The sequence below is a fragment of the Mastomys coucha genome, unplaced genomic scaffold (genome assembly GCF_008632895.1).
Source record: "Mastomys coucha isolate ucsf_1 unplaced genomic scaffold, UCSF_Mcou_1 pScaffold21, whole genome shotgun sequence".
Classification (NCBI taxonomy): Eukaryota; Metazoa; Chordata; class Mammalia; order Rodentia; family Muridae; genus Mastomys; species Mastomys coucha.
The window spans coordinates 111,246,955-111,266,689 of record NW_022196904.1 but is presented as its reverse complement, the minus strand read 5'-3'; the positions used below and the strand labels follow the sequence as shown (position 1 = coordinate 111,266,689).

Below are 19,735 nucleotides of genomic sequence, written 5' to 3'. Positions count from 1 at the left end.
ACGAGTAGTCACTTTGCAGAGGGCGTTCATCTCCACATTCTCCCTAACCAGTCATCACTGACTGGGGATTGGAGAGTGGCTCAGAGGTTAAGAGCACGTGCTGCTCTTGCAGAAGCCTGGAGTCTGGTTTCTAGAGCCCACAACAGGTGGCTTACATCCACTTGTAACTCCAGCTTCAGGAGATCAGTGCCATCATCTGACCTCCAGAGGCAGCTACAGGAGATCAAGACCCTCATCCGACCTCCACAGGTACCTACAGGAGATCAACACCCTCATCTGACCTCCACAGGTTACTACAGGAGATCAACACCCTCATCTGACCTCCAGAGGCAGCTACAGGAGATCAACACCCTCATCCGACCTCCACAGGTACCAACAGGAGATCAACACCCTCATCTGACCTCCAGAGGCAGCTACAGGAGATCAACACCCTCATCCGACCTCCACAGGTACATACAGGAGATCAACACCTTCATCTGACCTCCACAGGTAGCTACAGGAGATCAACACTTTCATCTGACCTCCACAGGTAGCTACCCTCATCTGACTTCCACAGGTAGCTACAGGAGATCAACACCCTCATCTGACCTCCACAGGTACCTGAATACGTGAGGCGATCACTCACATAGGCATACATGCACATACATAGATAAAAATAAAAATCCTTTATTAAAAAGGCAGTCACTACAGAATTAGTGGCTGTTTTTCACAGTACAAATTCATACCTTGTGCTGGGGCTGACAGGTGTGGAGTCAAGGAGCTGGCAAGCGTGAGTTCCTTCTGGCTCTAGAGGAGAACCTATTTCCATGTTTCCTTCAGCTTCGGAAGGTTACTAACCTTCCTTAGCCCGTTGCCCCTTCTTCCACCTTCAGAGCCAGCACCCACATTGTCCCACTCCATTCCTCCATCACATGCCCAGCTAGAATGGACCTGCCTCTCTCAACAAGGATCCACTGGTTCTGTTGGACTCATAAAGAGAATGCTAATCTCCAGGTCCTGTAAACCTTACATCCTTGACATCTGCAGTATCCCTTTGGCCATGTGAAGTACCATACCTTCACATTCCAGGGACTAGAGCACCTGCCTATTACATAGTTACAACACAAATGAGTAGAGAATTCTGAAAGAGAATGAATGTGGCATATTTGGCCTACCAGGGGATGAGAGAGTGTCTAGGGAAGGGGTATATATAGGGGAGGAGCCAGAAACATGCTTCCAAGACAGGTATTGTGGCACATATCTGATGATCTAATAATCGGGAGGCAGGAAGCCAGCCTGAGCCACACAATGAGATCCTGTCTCAAAACCTGAGACAAACCAGACTGGCAGTGTTGGTGTATACCTTTAAAGCCTGGCACTCAGGAGGCAGAGGTAGGCAGTGAGTTCGAGGTCAGTCTGATCTACAGAGTAAATTCCAGGACAGCCAGGGCTACACAGAAAAACCTTGTTCAAAAGAAGCATGAATAGCATTCTCTCTTAGGCATCTGAAAGCCAAACAGGGTATTGAACACAGCTCTACCTGATAGATACAGAGAAGGAGCACCAAGTGTGTCTTCTCTGTGCTCCAAGGAGGTTCCAGTACAGCATATGACACCAGTGCTCAGGGCCTGGCTCTGCCTCCAGCAGCTGCCTGTCACCTTCCTTCCACCATTTTGGCCCCAGGGTTACAGATGTTCCTATGCCCTAGAAATGATCCCTGTAGGTGACCCACACACTCCAAGACTGATCCCAGACACAGAGCCTCCAGAGAATCACTCAAGGCCAACCACAGCACTCAGCCTAGAGCAAAATTTTAAGAAGACCTTTCTCCAGTTCTCTCAGTCCTGGTGAAAAGTACTGGCGTCCACTAGGAGACAAGGCAGCCTAGTCACGTGCCTGGAGACTGGAGTGACAGCACAGTTTTCATGAGTGGGTGTTTACTCTGTCTGCAGGGGCAAGGGCCCCACTGGGGAACCCACCCTACAAACAGTGTCTCTACCTCTAACTCAGACTAATGTTAGTTATTTCAAAATGTGTGTGTGTGTGTGTGTGTGTGTGTGTATACAAATGAAATTTGTTTTTTTTCACAAACCCACACGAACTATATATAACAAGAATCTGTCAAAAAGAAAGGAGAGAAGAAGAGGAGAAAAGAGAGAAAGGAAGGGAAAGGAGAGGAGGGAAGGGGAGAGGAGAAGAGAAGAGAGGGAAGATGGGAGAAAGATGAAAAAGAATGAGGAAAGAAAGAGAAGAAAAAGAAAAGAAGGAAAGGAAAGGGAGGGGAGAGAAGGGGAAGAAAGGTTCTTTTCAGCAATGACCACTTGAGTTTGTAAAACAGGAGCTGGTACGCTTTCTTTGTAAACACCCCCAGCTTTTCAACCCTCACATTTTGTGTTTACCCAACTCTGCCCTTGCAGCACAGAAGCCATAGACAATAGATAATAAAATGGGTATTCCAAAAATCTCAAATTTTCCAAGGGAAATGGCCCTCTCTCCAGAACAATGGGCTGCACTCACATGGGAAATCAGGTTCCTAACTCACGGAGTAATTAAAACAGCTAAGTGCAGCCTAAGCCACCCAGAGCCACACAACACACCTGAGCAACTTGGATCCATGATTGTGGGTGGTAGTCTGTCTGTGTAACTCCAGGAGACAGAAATTAGACAATGATGACTTCTCCATTCACAGCACACATCTGTCATTTTGTGCCCCTGTGACTCTACAAAAGTGAGACAGAGTCATCGACCCACGTACCCACAGTGGACAGACAAGACTGCCTGTTTCCCCAGGGGCTCACCAATGATGTTTATCCAATATTTGGAGTCCTCCAGGTGGAAAGGTCTAGAAAACTCTATCAGCAGCAGGGCAATGGAAGCACAGGCCTTTAATCCCAGCACTTGGGAGGCAGAGGCAGGTGGATCCCTGAGTTCAAGGTCAGCCTGGTCTACAGAGTGAGCTCCAGAACAGCCAGGGCTACACAGAGAAACCCTGTCTCAAAAAGAAAGAAAGGAGCTGGGTGGTGGTGCACGCCTTTAATCCCAGCACTTGGGAGGCAGAGGCAGGCGGATTTCTGAGTTCGAGACCGGCCTGGTCTACAGAGTGAGTTCCAGGACAGCCAGGGCTACACAGAGAAACCCTGACTTAAAAAACCAAAAAGAAAAAAGAAAAGAAAAAAAGAAAGAAAGGGAGGGAGGGAAGGAGGGAAGGAGGGGAGAGAAGGGGAAGAAAGGGGAGGGAAGGAGGAAGGAAGGAAGGAAAAAAGAAAATGTCATCTGTAACCCTTGGCAGGTTTCACACCTTGAGAATTTAGATAATTTATGAAGTTATCACTATTAGCAAAACAGTTTTTTTTTTCCAGACAAGAGTTTCTCTGTATAAGTGGGAGAGGGTGGGGTGGCAGGCATGGGGAGGGGGGAAGCAACAGGGGTTTGTTTTTGTTGTTTTTGTTTGTTTGTTTGTTTTTTGAAGGGGAAACTGGGAAAGGAGAAATTTACATGTAAATAAAGAAAATATCTAATTAAAAAAAAAAGAGTTTCTCTGTGTATCCTTGGTTGTCCTGGAACTGTCTCTGTGAACCAGGTAGGCCTTGAACTCATAGAGATCCACCTGCCTCTGCCTCCCAAGAGCTGGGATTAAGGCATGCACCACCATCACCTGACTTATCAAGGCTTTTTAGGAATAATTTTTTTTAACAGTCATGTGTGTATGCACATGTGCTTGTGTGACACAGTGACACAGTGTGTATGTGCTGGTTAATTCATATTGGTTTTCTCTTCTACCACGTGGAGCCCAAAGATTAAATTAGGTCATTGGCCCTCTTGGGAGCTCCTATACTCTATAAGCCATCTAGCTTATAAGCCCTAGGAAACATTTAAAAACAAAGCACATGGTTCAACATCCATCATATTAAGGGAAATACAAATTAAAGCTACACCAAGAAGATTTTTTTCATTTTCAAAAATGGGAAGGCTCCAAGTGTCAGATCAACACCGTTGGTGAGACCCTGGGGAAACAGGAAGTCTTGTCCATTCAGTGTGGGTGGGTGACTCTGTCTCAATTCTGTCGAGTCACAGGGGCACAAAATGATAAATGTGTGCTCTCCTGGATCCTGCACTGTGAATTCTAAGAATTTGTAATGATTACCCACTTGTAAGACATCACTGTGCGAGATCATCTGATGTAGCATTGTCCTTTCCAGCAAAATCTTGGAAACCACCCAAATGTCCATTAGGTTAATGAAATATGAGGAAGCTGGGGGGGGGGGGAGTGCTTTCTACAGATGTTTATGGAAACACCTCTAAGATATACCAAGTGAGAAAAGCTAGCTGTAGGCCAGTGTGTGCTCTTGGGGGTCAACATTTTCTTTAAACACTGAGAGAGCACAAAAAATACCTATGTTTTCATATATGCCAGACTGAATATGAAAGATATCTCTGATAAAGTGGGGACCTGGGAAGGCACAGTACAGCTCAGACAGATGCGGGGTAGCCTTTAGTAGGAGCCTTTCCACTTCATACTTTTCCATATGACTGAGTCTGACACATTACAAACTCTAAGCTGGGCATGGTGGTGTGCACCTGGAACTCCAGCACTCAGGAGGCCGAAGAAGAGAGCACTGAGAACTCACGACTGGCCTGTGTCACATACAGGCCTTTGTCTTTAAAAAGATGAATAACAAGCAGAGGAGAGGGCTGAGTCAGCACAGCAAGTGAGGGCACCGGAATCCACATAAACCAAAACAAAACTGAGCCCAGCAGTATGTATGTGCCTGTGTCTCAAAGTGACAGACAGGGAAGGCAGGAACAGGCAGGTCCCTGGTTGCTTAGCGGTCAGCTAGTCTGGTCTAGCTAGTGAAGTACTGGCTCCTCTCTCTCTGTTTCTCTGTCTCTCTGTCTCTCTGTCTGTCTGTCTCTCTCATTATTTTATCTATCTATCTATCTATCTATCTATCTATCTATCTATCTATCTATCTATTTATTTAATTGAGACAGGGTCTCACTATGTAGGCCTGTCTAACCTGGAATTGGCTGTACAGGCCAGACTAGTCTTAAATTCACAAAGATTCACCTGCCACATAAAAACATGCATACTTGCACCCACATATTAAAAAAAGGATAAATAATTTTTAATTTAAATTCAATCAAAAACAAAATTAAAAAACAAAGATAGTTTCATGCTATTACAAACAAAATATTATTTAAAAGTAATCTCACCAGTGTTTCACCCTCAGTTTCATCTGTGAATATATTGAAACTCTAGGGCTGGAGAGATGGCTCAATGGCTCTTCCAGAGTTCAAATCCCAGCAACCACATGGTGGCTCACAACCATCCGTGATGAGATCTGACGCCCTCTTCTGGTGTGTCTGAAGACAGCTAGAGTATACTTACATATAACAATAATAAATAAATAAATAAATAAATAAATAAATAAATACTCTAATTGTGCTGAGTAAAAAGAAGACAGAACAACAACAACAAAAGAACCTATTCTGGGGCCACAGAGATGGCTGAGCAGGTAAAAGGGAGCTTGCTGCCAAGCCTGATGGTGTGAGTTCAGTCACCTGAACTCATGCAGTGGAGGGACTCAACTCCAGATGTCCTTTAGCCTCCACATGCATGCTGTAGCAGGTGCATGTCTACCCACCCACATCCACACACTTCCAAACACACCAGAGTAAACGCATAAATGCAATAAAACATTTTAAATAATTATGCTACATGTAAATGACAAAATGCAGAATCAGTGAGACAGCTCAGCAGGTAAGGACGCTCACTGCTAGGCATGACGATTGATCCCAGAATGTGCGATATCACTATAACCCACAAGGTGGAAGGAGAGAGCCAGCCCCTGCTGAAAGCTGTCCCTTGACCAACACATGTTCAAGGTAGCACACACATACACACACACACACACACACACACACACCAAAAAAAATGTGAAAAACAAAAAAACAAAACAAAAAAAACCCAAGTACACAAATTAGCCCACAGGGACAGGAAGCAGACTCTCTGACCAGTGAGTGACAGTTTAGGGACATGTAAGTAGGCAGATTGCAGGGGTGTGAAAAACCTTTGTGTCTGATGGATGTTAATGGCATAATGTGTTCAAGATGCCAAAACATACCAGGCTCACTCTCTGTCTTTGTGTCTCTGTCTCTCTCTCTGTCTCTCTGTGTCTCTGTCTCTGTCTCTCTTTGTCTCTCTCTGTCTCCCTCTCTGTTTCTGTATCCCTCTCTCTGTCTCTGTCTCCCTCTCTCTGTCTCTGTCTCTGTCTCTGTCTCTCTCTGTCTCTCTCTGTCTGTCTCTGTCTGTTTCTGTCTCTGTCTTTCTGTCTCTCTCTGTCTCTGTCTGTCTCTGTCTCTCTCTGTCTCTGTCCCTCTCTCTCTCTCTGTTGTTTGGGAGGGTTGTTTGTCTGTTTTAGATTTGATTTTAGGGGACCGGAGAGCTGGCTCAGTGGCTAAGTGTGCCCACTGCTCTCTCTAGCAGAATGCCTGGGTTCAGTTCCCAGCACACACAACAGGCACCTCTCAACCACCTGTCATTGGTTCCGGGGAATCTGATGCACTGTGGTCTCTGTGGGCACCTGCAAATATAGAAAACTCATTTAGGCACACAGACGTACATGGGGTGCTTTGAACGAGAATGGATCCCCATAGACTCCTATGTTTGAATACCTGGTCCTCAGCTGGTGGAACTGTTTGAGAAAAATTAGGAAGTGTGGCCTTGATGGAGGATATGCCTCACTGAGAGGAAAGCGTTGAGGTTTTAAAAGACTCCAGCCATTCCCAGTGTGCACTCTCTCCCCACTCACAGATCAAGACGAGAGCTTTCAGCTGTTCCGGCCACCATGGCCTTTCTCTGTCATTGTGGACTTTAACCCTCTGAAACCATAAGCCAAATCAAATGCTTTCTTTCATGAGTTTCCCTGGTCATGGAGTTGATCACAGCAATAGAAAAATAACTAAGGCAATAAGTAAAACTAAAGAAATAAGTCTTTTTTTAAGATTAAATTTTTAGTGTGTATCTCTGTGAGCCTGCGTGAATATATATGACCTGTGTGCAGGAGTCCTTCTCAGAGACCAGAAAAGGATGCTGGATCCCCAGTCACTAGGGTTACAAGAGGTTGTGAGCCGCCATGCTAGGAACCAAACCTAAGTATGTGCTCTTAACCACTGAGCCACATCTCCAGTCTAGGTTGTGTATTTATAACATATGTAATTGACTGTCAATAAAATATGTTAAGGAGAATTTCATCTTTTTTTTTCACTTTTAATTTCATTACACCGCATTCTATACTATACACATATATATATTAGGATAGGAATCATGTGTACATTTTAAAATAGTTATATATGCATTGGAAGATACATAATTTTAAAAAATGTTTTTCTCTCTGAAAAATCCTGTGCTCACGTAGGCATCAAGGGCTGAAACCAAATTTCAAACCCAGTTACAGCTACAACCATTTATCTGCTACGCTCTACTGCCCCCTGCTGTGCATAAATGGTGTTACACCCTTGACCTCCAGAGTATACACACAATTGTAAAGGTCAGATAAGATGAATCCCAAAGGGTTCTTTTCCTAAGGAACTACTTAGAACCTCTCTGCATAGGGGCTTGGGGGGGGGGTGGTGAAAGAAAGAGGAGAGAGCACATGAGTCAAGGGTAGTTCTAGATATTTCTAGCATACCAGATTCAAGGAAAAAAAAATAGGAACCATTCAGAGCTGTAAAGTGCTGTGGTGTCAGGAACTTTTAATCACAGCTCTCAGGAAGCAGAGGCAGTTGGATCTCTGTGAGTTCGAGGCTAGCCTGGTCTACAAAGCAAGTCAAGGACACCCAGGACTACTACACAAAGAAACCCTGCCTCAAAAAAACAAAACAAAAGCAAAACAAAAAATGTGAGGAGCCAGGGAGATGGATCAGCTGTTTAGGGAACTTTTTGGCTCACAACCATCTATAACTTTCCAATGCCAAGGTATCTGATGCCCTCTGTACAGGCAAAATTTTCATACACATAAAAATAGTGAACCTGGGGCTGGCGAGATGACTCAGTGGGTAAGAGCACTGACTGCTCTTCCAAAGGTCATGAGTTCAAATCCTAGCAACCAACATGGTGGCTCACAACCACTCATAATGAGCTATGACTCCCTCTTCTAGAGAGTCTGAAGTCAGCAACAGTGTACTTATGTACAATAATAAATAAATTTTTTTAAAAAGATTTTAAAAAAAATAGTGAACATGCAGACCAAACTGTGAACTTGAGTCCCGGGCACGCCTAAGGCCTCGCCCAGGGCCTGCACTGATAGAAAGTGGTTTCCTAGAACACGACATGCCACCACCCTTCCTCCTAGGAACCCAGAACTTGAAGTGTAGCCTCTCATCAACCAGCTTATCAAGGAAAGCTCGCTATAAGGGCTGCTCTTGCTGATGTCCAAAGAGTCCTGCATCACTGGGTCCACGACGCCTACAGGCAGACTTTCAGACCTGACTGTTGACTGCCTCATCCACACACTGAGGGGTCAGCTCGTTCGTCCTGTTTAGGATACACCATGACACATGGCTAAGAGTTTGACTATGTCAACTATTGCTTATGATGGTGCCTGTCAAAAACAGGGACCCAGCCTATAATGAGCCCAGGACAACCCCAGGGCCTAAGTAAGAACAAGTCCATAATTACCATAAATATGCCAACTCCTTATAAACACTACCCTACCATCATCCATTTCCTATTTCCACATATAAAACTTGTAGCAATGCTATTTAGTCCTACAGAGAGACTTTAAAAAGTGGGGATGGGAGAATAAGACATATCCGGGGGTCTTCTCATTGAGAACTTAAGAGTATGATAGCTCACATTTAACCCCAGCACTTTAGGGAGTTAGGCAGCCTGACCTACATAGTGAGATCTTGTTTCAAAAAATTATGGGGGGTTGGGCTGTGGTGTCACATGCCTTTAAATTTAATCCCAGTACTTGGGAGGCAGAGGCAGGCAGATTTCTGAGTTTGAGGCTAGCCTGGTCTACAGAGTGAGTTCCAGAACAGCCAGGGTTACACAGAGAAACCCTGTCTCGAAAACAAACAAACAAACAAACAAATTATGGGGGGAGGGGTTCGGAATGGGGCATGCAAAGTTTCTAGCCTTGACTCTACAGTTTTGCTTCCAAATATTATGCAGATTCTATCTCTAGAACTCAGTTTTGGCACAGGTCAGGTACTTGGTGGTAGTAGTAGTAGTGAAAGGCTGGAGAATCTTAGAATTTAAAATAAGATCATTTAATAGAAATGTATGTATAATGTATAACTTTTACCTAGAAGGGGGCATGGAAAACCTCTGAAATAAGCCAAAAATGTGGAGTAGCCAGTTCCAGGAACTTGGCAAACTCAGAGCCTCAGGTCTCTGGATCCTGAAATCTACCCCTCCTGACTGATCCACAATGAGGGCAGAACTAGGTATGAAGGTCTACTGGCTTACGAGCCTCTCCACCCCATCGACCAGTAGATGAAGATTACATTCCTAGAATGAATATGTTCCCCTCCCTAACTGAATACCTTGGGTTGGGTCCCTCTGAAATTTTCCACTGTTTTCATGTTATGTTTCCTTGGTAACCCTCTCCCCCCCCCCCAGCTTTCGGTGTTTTGGTTTTTCCCTTTAAATACCCCTCACTTCTTGTGTTGGGGTCCAACTCCTCTGGCCTGCATGGTGACGAGATCGACTCTGGTACCAGCCTATCCCAAATAAACCTCATGTGATTGCAGCAAGTTCGGTCTCTCGTGAGTTATTGGGTGGTCGCGTCAGCCCGAGACTTGAGTAAGGATCTCCCCAGTTCTGGGGGGTCTTTCAAAAGTAGTAGTAGTAATTGTTATTGTCACTGGCATTGTTATTGTTGTTTTGGGACAAAGTTTCTCTGTGTAGACCTGGCTGTCCTGGAACTTGCTCTGTACATTTGTCTGGCCTTGAACTCAGAGATCTGCCTGCCTCTGCCTCCTGAGTGTTGGAATTAAAGGCATGTGCCACTACATTCTGCTAGTTACCAATTTTTTGTTTGTTTGTTTGTTTGTTTTGCTTCTTCTTCTTCTTCTTCTTCTTCTTCTTTTTTTTTTTTCCTGAGGCAAGGTCTTGTTAAGGAACCCAGGCTGGCCTCCAACTCTGATGCCTGAACCTGAGCCTGAAGGCTGGGACTGTAGGCATGTGCCACCATGCCCTGATTGTCACAATTACCAACCACTTGTAAAATGTATGAAAATGTGGCAGTTGGCTCTAGGCACAGGATCTACTGCACCACTAAAATATAAACATAAAAAAACTCCCAGGCATCGCATGAAAACATACAACATGATCCCACAGCCCCCCCTCGTGCCTCGGGGTCTCTACCCCCTGAACCCTGCTCCTCTCTTCCTTCCCACCCCATGTCCAGGATAATCAATCTTTCTTAATCACAGCAGCAGAGAGTTCTGAAGTTTTTCCTTCAAAAGGAATGATAAGCCTGCAGTTCGACATGTTACCACTAGAGGCCTCCCATGAGGCAAGATCACTGAGCTAGGTTTGATTCTCTAGTCACCCCTAGCTTTGATAAGGTGGGTAAATTACTTAATGTCTCTGAAACACGATTTGTTCATCTGTAAACTGAGGACAATAAAACTTCCCCTGGAAGTTAGTTAACTTGTTAAGTACATAAGTCTGGGAAGAGGAGGACTCAGAATACTTTTGCAGCAATGACTGTTTTTATATGTAGAAGACAGGCGCTCTGAAGGTGTTAGTGCAGGACTGGCTGGGCATGGAAGCCTGAGTGAATGTGCTGGCTCGTTTTTATCAACTTGACCCAAACTAGAAACGCCTGGGAAGCAGGAGCTTTACCTGAGGAATTTCCTCCCTCTGGCTGGCCTGTAGGCAAGTATATGGGTGCTGTTTTTTCTTGATTAATGATTAAGATGAAAGAGTCCAGCACACAGTGGGAGGCACCACCTCTGGGTTGATGGTTCTGGATTGTATAAGAAAGCAAACCAGGCCAGGCAGTGGTGGCGCATGCCTTTAATCCCAGCACTTGGGAGGCAGAGGCAGGAGGATTTCTGAGTTCGAGGCCAGCCTGGGCTACAGAGTGAGTTCCAGGACAGCCAGAGCTACACAGAGAAACCCTGTTTCAAAAAACCAAAAAAGGGCTGGAGAGATGACTCAGAGGTTAAGAGCACTGACTGCTCTTCCAGAGGTCCTGAGTTCAATTCCCAGCAGCCACATGGTGGCTCACAACCATCTGTAATGAGATCTGATGCCCTCTTCTGGTGTGTCTGAAGAGAGCAACAGTGTACTCACATACATAAAACAAAAAGCCAAAAAGAAAAAGAAAAAGGGGGCTGGAGATGGCTCAGTGGTTAAGAGCACTGACTGCTCTTCCAAAGGTCCTGAGTTCAAATCCCAGTAACCACATGGTGGCTCACAGCCATCTGTAATGAGATCTGATGCCCTCTTCTGGTGTGTCTGAAGACAGAAACAGTGTACTTACATATAATAATAAATAAATCTTTAAAAAAAAAAGAAAAAGAAAAAGAAAAAGAAAGCAAACGGGTGAGCAGCATTTCTCCATGGCTTCTGCTTGTGGTCCTGCCTCCAGCTTCCTGCCCTTGATGACCTATAACCAGTAAAGCCAAATAAGCCCTTTCTTCCCTAGGCAGTTTTTGGCCACACAGTTTACCACAGCAACAGAAACCAAACTAGGACAATGGACATAATTTTATGTAGATTGGAAAGATGCATAAGGAAAGTATCTTCTATTGTTGTTTGCTTACTTGATTGGTTGGGTTGGTTTTTTTAGACAGTGTTGCAGGATATTTGAGCTTACTGTAAACCCCAGGACTGTATTCTGGAGCAGCTCAGCCCTTAGCACACACCTTTTAATCCCTCTGGCTGAAATACAGACATGCTTTTAGAACACACTGTTAATCCCAAACAATGAAGGTAAAGTCAGTTTGTAGAAGAAAGCAGCCCTAGTTGAAAGTGACGTCTAATTGAGTCGCAGACTAAGTGTCAAATCAGAGAAAGATTTGACAGAATAGTATATGCACAACTCTCTCGAGAAGAGAGAGGAAAGGGAAGCTACTTAAGAGAGCAGTGCAGGCAAAGAAAAGAAAATGAGAGAAAAGGAGGCATTTTTACCAGGAGAGTTTCACAGAGACAGGTTGAAGAGAGAACAAACTAGACACAAGAAAAGACAGAATGAGCCAGAGAATGAAAAGGAGCCAGAAAATTAGAACAGATTGCCAGAGTTAGTTTGAGGCCAAGCAGAGCAATTCAGGAGAAGCCTAGAGAAGCCAGATTGAATCAGTCAGCTTGGAAAGGAGTTTGAGCCAGAACTGTTGAGTTGAATCAGCCAGCCAGAGTTCAGAAATAATTAGAAAGGGTGAGCTTATTCAGAAGCAAGTCTCAGAAGCTGAAAACATTCTAGGCCTAGTTAGATTACACGGAGGCTAGAAGCTTCCAAGACAACAACTGCTTCAGGCAAATAAAAGTTCCTTTTACAAAACAGACCTCACTATGTCTCCAGGGAGGGTTTTAATGTACAATCCTCCTGCCTCAGCCTCTCAAGTGCTGTGATGACATGCATGTCCTACTACATCCAGTTTTATCTTCTATGTTTGTATCACTGACTTTCTTTTCTGTTCGCTTTGCTCTTCGTTCCTGTAGCAGACTCCCCGTAGCCTACTGCAAGCACTCAATGGCAAGCCAACACACCCTATTCCATATTCCTCTCTCTCTTCCCTCATACCCTTTCTGTTCTCCTCCTCTCCCTTCTCCTCTTCCTCCTCTTCCCTTTTTTCTTTGTCTCTCCTCCCTCCCTCCCTCCTATGTGCTCTATTCTGTTTTTCTTTTTTTAAAAGATTTATTTATCAGTATACATGAGTACACTGTAGCTGACTTCAGACACACCAGAAGAGGGGGCATCAGATCTCATTACGGGTGGTTGTGAGCCACCATGTGGTTGCTGGGATTTGAATTCGCAACCTTCGGAAGAGCAGTCGGTGCTCTTACCCGCTGAGCCATCTCACCAGCCCCCCTGTTTTTCTTTTTGATGCTAGCTCCCATGTAGTGAGCCAAGGGCAACTTTGAACTCCTGATCCTTTTGCTCATTCTTCCCTAGTACTGGGGTCCACAAACATGCACCACCATGCCGCATTTTATGGGGACTGAACCCCAGGGCTACATGCATGCTAAGCAAGTATGCTACCAACTGGACTACACACCCCTACCCCCCTCTAATAAATTCAATATCTAGGTGACAAACTGCTGTGGAAAGTGTTAGAGTCCAGGAGTCACCCCACAAACCACACAAACACTGATCTTAGCCAGACAGGGATGATTTATTGAATAAACACCCTAAGAATGATCAATCAGGGCTGTAGCACAGAATTCGGGGGCTGAGGCTACAATCCTAAACATTTCTTAGGGCAGATTTATAAAGATTCAGGAAATGCTGCCCGGTAGTCAGCTCTGACTCAAGCTATTTTGACTAGCTAGACAGAACAGTTCTAACTGATCTTTATTCTGATTAGTCCTAAGTGGAACTTACAATTGTTGAATTTCTTAAGATTAACACACCTCAACATACAGAATATAACAGGATATGTGGTCAGCATGACCCTGTTCTGAGTCAAGTTATTTTTCTGTGACAATGACTGGCAGGCATATTACAGCAACGATATGAAATAGCTGGCAGGCATGGAACAAAATGGGTATAGCTATGTAAAGGGGCTAGATGCCCCTCAACAGAAAGTACCACTGGCAAGGATCAGAGGATGGCCTTCAACCAACAGCTCTTGCAGAACTTAGTCTAACCATCCACAAGAAATGGAATCTGCCCACAACCACAAGAGGGAGTTTGGGCGTGGCCTCTTCCCTACTCAACCATTTCAAGAACTGCAGCCCTGGCATACACCATAGACCCTGCCCTGTGAAGTTCTTAAACAAGAGCCTAACTGAGCCAAGCCCATACTCTTGGTTCTAAAATAACTGTTGTTTGGTTCTATCTCTGTTGCTTGTTCTATAAGCAGAAAAATTCTCATTATATAGCCCAAGCTGGCTTCAAACTCCCTATATAACCCAGGCTAGTCTCAAACTCATCTCGTTTAATGTATCTCTATTGCATTAACTGAGATTGGAGGACTTGTCCACTGTGGGTGGCATCATTCCCTGTGAAGGTAAATAACCAATGTACAAGTGGAGAAAGCAAGCTGAGCACAAGCACGTATGCAGTTCTTGTTTTCAGTTTTTTAACTATAGGTGTAATATAACCAACTGTCTCAAGCTACTGTCAGTATAAATTCCTCACGATCTGGATTATAAATTGGAACTATGAGCGAGAGTAAACCCTTTCTTCCCCCAAGTCCCTTTTGTCAGGGTGCTTTATCACAATGACAGGTAAAGATACTAAGACAGGGAGGAAAGAAGTGGCTCATCATCAGAAGCTCCCATTCACACTTAGCTGGTTCTACTGCTTTAAGGCCTGTGGCAGAGTAGAATGTTATGTCAGAAGGGCATGGTCAAGGAAGGCTACTCATCTCATTGGCAACCAAGAAGCAGAAAGAGATGGGGCAGGACAAGGGCACACCTCCAGCGACCAACTTCCTCCAAGTGCTTCCACCTCCTAGTCTCCACTACTTGCCAGTAACACCATGCAATACAAATACATCAATGGGTTAATACCTTTGTAAGAGCAAAACCCTCAGAACCTAATCTCTGGTGGTGGGGAACAATTCTTCAACACATGAGCTTCATTTTAGGATACTTCCTATACAAGCATAAGTGTTTATCTAGTTGTCTTAGCTCCATTTGTATGCTAAAATAATATTAAGATTGTGGCTTCATCCTATGCTGTGGTAGCTAACAAGACAAAGCCCTCTGATCTGGAACTCACTGTGTAGACTAGTCTTGCCTGAAACTCACTTTGCTTCCCAAGTGCTAGGACTAAAGGCATACACCACCACACCCAGAAATTGTTTACTGTTTCCGGGGATCTTTTGCCCTAAAAAATGTAATTTCCTAAGGATTTCACTATACTGCTATTCTAACTTGGTGAGAACTGAGGCTTTGCTTACGCTGCCGCCCTATACCCAGATGTTATCTTTTCCACTTGTTCGTCGTTTAAGCCCTTCATAAATGTTTACAATCGTCTTCATATAAATCCTGTGCCTTCCTGATTAAATTGATTCCTAAGCATGTTCTCTTTATCGCACTTATGATTCTAACATTATTTCCATTTTAAAAGCATATACAGTCATCCCTCAGTGTCCACAACACTGACTCCAAGATCAACAGGGATAATGACATCTGCAGGAACTCAAGTTAATAATAAAAATGGCTTAGTACTTGCATAAAGCCTATACGTACACACCTTAAATCACCTCTAGTTTATCTAAAATACCAAATATAAAATACAATGTAAGTGATATGTGAACATCTATTTTACCGTATTATTTTAGGAATGACAAGAAAAATGTCAGGGGGATGAGGATGAGAATGGGGGTTTGCAGAGGAGAAACCAGGAAGGGGGTAATATTTGAAATGTAAATAAATAAAATAACCAATAAAATTTAAAAAAGAAAGAAAGAAAGAAGGAAAGAAAGAGAGAGAGAAAGAAAGAAAAACATCTGAGCATGCTCAGCAGAGATGTATTTTCAGGGATCTGGAGAGATGGCCAGTGATTAAGGGCATTAGCTACTCTTCCAGAGGACTTGAGTTCAGTACCCAGACACACATATCAGGCAGCTCACAACCTCCTGTGTCTTCAGCAACTGGGAACCTGACTACCCTCTTTTCCATACCTGTTTGAATCTAAGGTGTAGACCTTTGGCTAGGTAAGTATTAGGAACACTTTAGGATACATACTCTGGGACAGAGAGGGGCATGACATTTGTTATAGTTTGTTTGTTTGTGGCAGGGCTGGGATGGTGTCCAGGCCAGCACCTCATACATGTTCCAGAAGTACCACTGAGAGCCACCCCAGCCCTTTAAACTCATGTCTTTATAACTTCTTACAAATGCTTACAAGATACACTGGATACAAGCTTAACTTTTATTTTAAGCTTCCTTTGTCAAGTGGAAGGAATTCAGTCCAATCTGGCTTGACCCAGGCTTTCTCTGAGTTCACATAGTGCAAAGAGATGGCTCAGTGAGTAACAGCAATTGCCTTGTAAGTGTGAGGCTCTGAGTTCAAATCCCCAGATTTAAAAGTTGGTGTATAGCATAAAGCACCAGTAATTCTAGTGCTAGTAGTACAGGGAGATGGGTGACAGAGAAATACAGACACTGTCATTTCAAGTTGTCTTATATAATTTTCTGAACCTGTGAACAGTCACAAGGGTTTAACCAAAGAGGAAACTAAGGCTAGAAAGTTAAACAGTCGACCCCAAGAGGACAAACGGTTGATAGAAATAAGATCCAAACTCACCAGGATCATAACCAAGTGCCCTGCTGCTTGGCCCTACAGTCTAGCCCAGTTCTCCACAAGAGGTTCCTTATAGTGGGGTGAAGCAGGCATGGGAGCTCAGATGCCTGAGGGGTGACAGGCCACAGAACCAGAACCAGTTCACACTGAAAGGGGTGGTGTTCTTCTGATAGATTATCCAGCAAAACTCTGGTGACGATTCCTGATGGCCTGGGTAGGGAAATGAGTTACTCTCTCTGGACCAATCACTGAGCTCAATGGGCACAAGTATTCTTATTGGTCGCCTGGGTCACATGTGCAGCTCCTGGTGGATGGATGGGGTCAGTCTCAAAGTATGGTGGATGGTGTTAAAGAGGAATGAAACCAAACCACGTATTTCTTCTAATGTTGCTACTTTTAGTTCGTTGTGGCTAATGTACGTATATTCTTTGTTCCGTGTGAGAAAACAGCATTACCACAGCATCAGAGGCCTGAGGTGGAGAAAAGAAGGCACTAAGGTCAAATGGATGTCAGATCACCCGTGACCCTGCCGTTCTTAGTTCGCTTGGTTTTAACCCTCGAGTTCGCCTTTATCCTACTCTTCCATGCCACTCATTTTAGGGTTTCTATTGCTGTGATCAAACCCCATGACAGAAGCAACTTGGGGAGGAAAGAACTTATTCTGCTTACCCTTCTAGGAAACAGTCCATCACTGAAGGAAGTCGGGACAAGAACTCAAGCAGGGCAGGAACCTGGAGGCAGGAGCTGAGTCGGAGGCCATGGAGGATGCTGCTAATTGGCTTGCTCATTATGGCTTGCCCTCCTCCCATCAATCACAATTAAGAACATGCCTTACAGCCAGACCTGGTGGAGGCATTTTCTCAGTTGAGGTTCCTTCCTCTCAGTTGACTCTAACTGTGTCCTAAGGTGATATAAAACAACCAGCACATCGCTTCATTGGCATCTACTTGACCTGAATCCTTGCTGAAATCGGCTTATATTGCTCAGGCTTATCATAGACCTGAATGACTCTTTCTGGCTGGCATCTGGCCCCAGCTCCTTCTAGGTAGGCTAAGGGCTCATGGGAGTCCACTTCTTCAGAGAATTAGTTGTCTCAGGTCAGTTGGGACCATGCTGTTTAGCCATGCATGAGACTGAATAGAGAAAATAAGAGCACAGAAGGCATGTCCCCAGTCACAAAGTGCAACCAACTTTGATGCTTCAGGGATCCTTAGCTGGGGTGACATGACTAGCCTCCCTCACGGCCTTCTAGAGAGTTCTTTCCTGCTTCCTTCTAGAAAGTTCTTCTCCGTGTGTCTCAAGAACATGATCCATGCCTGAGGCTCTGCTTTTTTCAGATCAAACCAATACTCTATGTGACTAGGGATAACCTGACTGTCTCACAGCCTGAGACCTTCGGAGAAAATGTGCACACTGTGGTTCCAAAGCCTGATGAGGTGACCACAGCTTACAGCAACCTACTGCATATTTGATGAAGAACCATGAGGAAAGAAGGAGCTCAAACTTCTGAATATGAAGAAATGAGGAAACAGACACTATGTTGGTTTAGACACATATTGCATACGTGTATTGGAACACTTACAGTGGTATTGGAAAGAGGGCTTGGAGGTTAAGAGCTTGCCCTTACAGACGCCCTAGGCTCCATTCCTATCGCCAACATGGTAGCTGTAACTCAGTAATGCTGACATGGCCTTACTGTAACTCAGCTCCAGGGATCCTGCACCCTTTTCTGGCCCCTGCTGGTACTGCATGCTAGTGGTGCAGGCAAACACTCAACCACATTGGGGGAAGTGGGGAGACTTTAAAAAAATACTACCTTGGCATTGTTTGTTGCTTTGTGCTGAGCAGAGACCATCCCCTCGACACCCCAGGAGTTGCAACTTCATTGCAAAAGCAATTTGTCACCTTAGAAACTAAGTCAAGCTACATATGGCCAGACTCCTGCTTTACAGTCACTACACTGAGCATTTGTGTTGTTGTGTTAAATGTGCTAACATTAGAAGTACTTCTCTCCAGGTGTGGTGGTGCACACACAAGCACTTGGGAGGCAGAGGCAGGTGGATCTCAGGGAGTTTGAGGCCAGTCTGGTCTACACAGTGACAGCCTGTCTCAAACAAACATTTCTCATGTAGTCGATTTGACTTGCATAGAATGGGAGTTACAGTGAACTGCAGTAAATGATTCACACATGTGTGATGATGAAGTCATATGTATTCTAAAAATGTCATAAAATTTAGGAAAAAAAGACCCAAACAACACTCCTGTGTTGTCCTGGAATCTGAGTGCCTATATTACCATCCCGCCTTCCCCTCTCTGTTTCTCCTCTGTGCCTGTAATCCTGGAGAGACCAAAGTTAAAAGATGAACACATTTTCACCCCCACCCCCGCCCCCCGCAGTTCCTTTTCTCCTGTAGGGGAAAAGCCTTTCTCAAATTCAACAGAGGAAGAGATGAAAAAGTAATAGAAACAAAAATATCTGGCTTTGGAGTTATCAAAGAACTCAGGGTATAGATCTAGGTTTGAAAGAACGACTGACCAGGCAAGATTTGCTAAGAACATTTACTATAGTCATGGAGATTTAACACATGGCCTCTTTAAGCATACCAGGCAGGGGCTCTACCACTGAACTTCACTCCCAGCCTCCAAATAGACTCCTATTGGTTTTATAATTTACCTAGTGTGGTGGTTTGGATGAAAATGTTCCCCATAGGTAAATATATTTGAATGTTTGGTTCCTAGTTCATGGAACTCTTTGGGAAGAACTAGGGTGTATGGCCTTATTGAAGGAGATATGTCACTGGAGGTAGGCTTTGAGGTTCAAAAGGCCATGCTAGGCCTAGTCCCTCTAGCTGCCTGTGAATCAGGATACAAAGCTCTTAGCTACTGCTTCAGCACCATGCCTGTTTGCTTTCTACCATGATGAGCATGGGACTACCCTGTAAAACTGTAAGTAATTTCTTTTATACGAGTCTCTTTGATCATTGTGCTTCATAGTTTTATATCAACTTGACACAAGCTAAAAATTATCTCAGAGGAGGGAACTTCAGTTAAGAAAATGGCTCCAGGCTGGAGAGATGGCTCAGCAGTTAAGAGCACTGGATGCTCTTCCAGAGCTCCTGAGTTCAATTCCCAGCAACCACATGGTGACTCACAACTATCTGTAATGGGGATCCAATGCCCTCTTCTGGTGTCTGAAGAGAGAGACAGTGTACTTGCATACATTAAATGAATAAATAAATATCCCAAGGGCTAGGATTAAAGGCTGAAATTTTTATTTTTAAAACAATTTTATTTTTAAAATTCCTATTTTCTAGGTTTTC

At 44.2% G+C, this 19,735-nt stretch overlaps 1 protein-coding gene across 1 annotated transcript in view; it reads left to right on the top strand.

Moving 5' to 3' along the window:
- Positions 1-19,735, top strand: part of Ern2 (endoplasmic reticulum to nucleus signaling 2) — a 51,872-nt gene that overhangs the window by 13,316 nt on the left and 18,821 nt on the right. Inside the window, exon 2 of the mRNA XM_031384940.1 lies at positions 290-369. Coding sequence (XP_031240800.1) covers positions 290-369 — 80 coding nt within the window. The remainder of the gene's footprint in view (positions 1-289; positions 370-19,735) is intronic.